This window comes from Triticum dicoccoides, chromosome 3A, assembly GCF_002162155.2.
Source record: "Triticum dicoccoides isolate Atlit2015 ecotype Zavitan chromosome 3A, WEW_v2.0, whole genome shotgun sequence".
NCBI lineage: Eukaryota > Viridiplantae > Streptophyta > Magnoliopsida > Poales > Poaceae > Triticum > Triticum dicoccoides.
The window spans coordinates 69298846-69302411 of NC_041384.1; the positions used below are offsets into that span (position 1 = coordinate 69298846).

The following is a 3566-nucleotide window of genomic DNA, read 5'->3' on the forward strand; positions in this document are numbered from 1 at the left end:
ACTACTCCTTCAGCTGTGCCACCTCGTTCCACACGTGTGGGCACACGGTTACAAACAGGAAAATTGCAGCCTATGAATTACAAAAGAATTTTGAAGTTTGGATTAGCTTGTTCTACAGGAGAACCACAGTCTGTTGAATAGGCATTGGGGGATGCTAAGTGGCACAAGGCCATGGAGGAGGAATACATGGCTTTGAAGAAAAACAAGACTTGGCATCTCGTTCCACGTGGTCAAGGTAAAAATTTGATAGATTGCAAATGGGTTTATAAAATAAAAAAGAAGGCAGATGGATCTATTGATCGCTATAAAGCTAGGTTAGTAGCAAAGGGTTTTAAACAGAGGTATGGTATTGACTATGAGGATACTTTTAGCCCAGTTGTTAAAGCTGCTACTATCAGATTGGTTTTGTCTATTGCTGTATCTAGGAGATGGAGCCTAAGGCAATTGGACGTACATAATGCATTTTTACACGGCGTTCTGGAAGAGGAGGTTTACATGAAACAACCACCTGGGTTTGAAAACAAAGATGCACCTTTCCATGTGTGCAAACTTGATAAGGTTTTGTATGGTCTGAAGCAGGCCCCAAGAGCCTGGTATTCTCGTCTGAGCATGAAATTGCAAAGGATTGGTTTTGTTCCTTGCAAGTCTGACACTTCATTGTTTATTTTCAATAAATCCAATATAACAATGTACATGCTCATATATGTTGATGATATTATTGTTACTAGTTCATCTGATGAAGCAGTAACGGCACTCCTAAAGGACCTTGGCTCAGAATTTGCTTTGAAGGACCTAGGAGACCTGAATTTCTTCATGGGCATTGAAGTCACGAAAAACAAAGATGGTATAGTCTTATCTCAAGAAAAGTATGCAACTGATCTTTTGAAAAGAGTTGGGATGCAGAACCGCAAGCCTTCACCAACTCCATTATCTAACTCAGAAAAGTTATCCCTGCATGAAGGTGAGCCCCTAAGTTTGGAAGATAGCACTCAGTACAGAAGCATGATTGGTGCACTTCAATACCTCACCCTTACTAGACCAGATTTATGCTTTGCTGTGAACAAAGTCTGTCAGTTTCTGCATGCACCTACCACCTTGCATTGGACTGCTGCTAAACGTATTCTGAGATATGTAAAATATACAGTTAATGTTGGACTAACATTCAGCAGGTCTCAGTCCACTCTTGTCAGTGCATTCACTAACGCTGACTGGGCTGGAAGTATAGATGACAAGAGGTCCACAGGTGGCTTTCCCATATTCTTTGGTCCCAACCTGATATCATGGTGTGCTAAGAAAAAAGCAACTGTCTCTAGGTCTAGTACAGAGGCTGAGTATAAGGCTCTGGCAAATGCTACTGCAGAAATTATCTGGCTTCAGTCAATGCTGAAGGAACTTGGGGTAATACAGGTGCAAGCTCCTTGTTTATGGTGTGATAATCTTGGTGCTACTTATCTCTCTGCCAATCCAGTTTTTCATGCCAGAACAAAGCATATTGAGATAGACTTCCACTTTGTAAGAGAACGTGTTGCTAACAAACAGTTGGATGTTCGTTTTATTCATTCTAGAGATCAGATTGCAGATGGCTTCACCAAGGCATTGCCCACACAAAGCTTTGAGAAATTCAGGCGTAATCTCAACTTGGTCAAGTTGTGATTAAGGGGGTGTGTTGAAATATATCTCATGTGGCCCTAGGCGCATATATTGTTAGTTGGAATTCTGGTTAAACTAGAGATAGATTAGTATCTACTTAAACTACTTCCTCTCTATCTCCTAATCCCTTGTACTCCAAGTCATGTATGCGATCATGGGATATGCCCCATCTCTATCAATAAATACCACGCGGCCCTCTCACGAGAGGGTAGAACGCTTCCCATCGTTTTCTACATGCTTGCCATGAAAATTCAAGGATAATTGAAGTCTAGATAGACGATAGATGTATCCGTGCAACGCATAAACAAGGTGATGGTCTCAGTCGATCGGCCATGCAATGAATAAGCAAGGTGATGGTCTCAGTCGGCCGTCGGCCCTCAGCTCGGCGCCCTGGTACGATCACTCGTCTCTGCCGTCCAGCGCGGCCGCGCCTTGCCTATAGCGCCTGTCGTAGAACCATGCGTACACGCCCAGCTGGATGGCCGCGGACCCAATGCCAACCCAGTTGGGAAACTGGGCGTAGTCACATAAGAAACAAAGGAACAACGATTAGTCCCATGTGTTTAAGATTGCCATAATTATCAAGATGGTATATATAGTAGCCAGCATCCGGCAACATGAATGTATATACTAACAAATTAAGCAAACGCGCACACAGTTATTGGTTTGGAGCTAGGTGATCAGTCGTTCGTTCATTACCCCCATGTACAAGTCCTGGATGATGCCGGTGTAGATGGTCCAGAAGATCCCGTTGGCGAGTGCGGCCAGCATCACCCTCAGCACCATAACCTCCAGCACATTGTTGTCACAGATCGCTGCCCACTGAAACGAGTATGCATGGAGCGGTGTTAATTCCATCGCTAGCTAGCTAATTGTAAGAATCAGACCAAGCACGTCTAATGATCGATCGATGTTTACATACCAGCTGTCTTGCACTCCCCAAATACATGATGCAGCCAGTGACAATGCCGACCCTGCCCAAGACCGTCTTCCTCTCGGCATTGGTGGGAAAGGTCTGGAAGATGATACCGGCGGCGGAGGCGACGATGAGCAACAGTAACAGGACAGTGCATGAGATGGTGAAGCGGTCGATAGACGCGCGGATGAACACGTAGAGGTAGTAGAGCTGGAAACAGACGCCGACGCCGTTGATGAGGATCACCAGCCAGGCATCCTTGTCTGTGACGAAGCCATACAGCAGCCAGACCAGGCAGTTGAGCAGCACCGCCAGGTACAGGTCCGCCTTCTGCTGGCCGATATCTCCTGCCTCCTTGATCGCCTGAATGGTGTTGCTGGAGATCGAGCATACACGTACACAAGCAAGTGATCATCAGTTCCAAAACAAGCTACAGTTAACTAGGGACCGGCCGGATTTGCTTTTCTGTGCTTACAATGGTGAGTAGAAGAGGAAGCCCGTAGCCAAAGATCCGAGGAATAAGAACACCCAGCCAACCACTCTGGTAATGGTATCCCCTCCCCCGTCGGTCTCCATGTCCTGCAGTTTCAAGTTAACACAGATTCTATTAATTTCCTGAGACCTTTCTTCCGTTGTTCAGAGATACCACAGAATAAAAGAGAGTCTAGACGCGAGAAAAACAAGAAGACGATTGAGAAGAGGAAACACAGATGATCTTTCTTGGCCAAATATAAGGGCTCAATCGATTCAGTATTCACAGTCACAGCCAAACGACCTTGCCCAAAGAACAGCAAGCATGCACGGTTAGCAAAGACAAGTGCAAGAGAAGATCAATCAGAATTCAGAAGCCTAGCCACGGATCCAAGGGCAAAGAAAACCTTGCAGCCACTGCGCACAGCCGACAACACACAACACACATCTCTTCTCTTCTACGAAGGGCATCGATGAGGTAAAACCAGAGATCCCCTTTCTGTTTGTGTGCAACGATGAAGACCAGAAA

The 3566-nt window shown here is 45.4% G+C and overlaps 1 protein-coding gene across 1 annotated transcript in view; it reads right to left on the reverse strand.

The window, feature by feature from the left end:
- Positions 1 to 1839: 1839 nt before the first annotated feature.
- LOC119271250 (bidirectional sugar transporter SWEET4-like) overlaps positions 1840 to 3566 on the reverse strand; it is a 2686-nt gene continuing 959 nt past the window's right edge. The window contains exons 2-5 of the mRNA XM_037553153.1: positions 3042 to 3145; positions 2573 to 2942; positions 2350 to 2472; positions 1840 to 2163 (exon numbers count right to left, since the gene is read on the reverse strand). Of these exons, the coding sequence (XP_037409050.1) occupies positions 2050 to 2163; positions 2350 to 2472; positions 2573 to 2942; positions 3042 to 3142 (708 nt within the window). The 5' untranslated portion in view covers positions 3143 to 3145 and the 3' untranslated portion in view covers positions 1840 to 2049. The remainder of the gene's footprint in view (positions 2164 to 2349; positions 2473 to 2572; positions 2943 to 3041; positions 3146 to 3566) is intronic.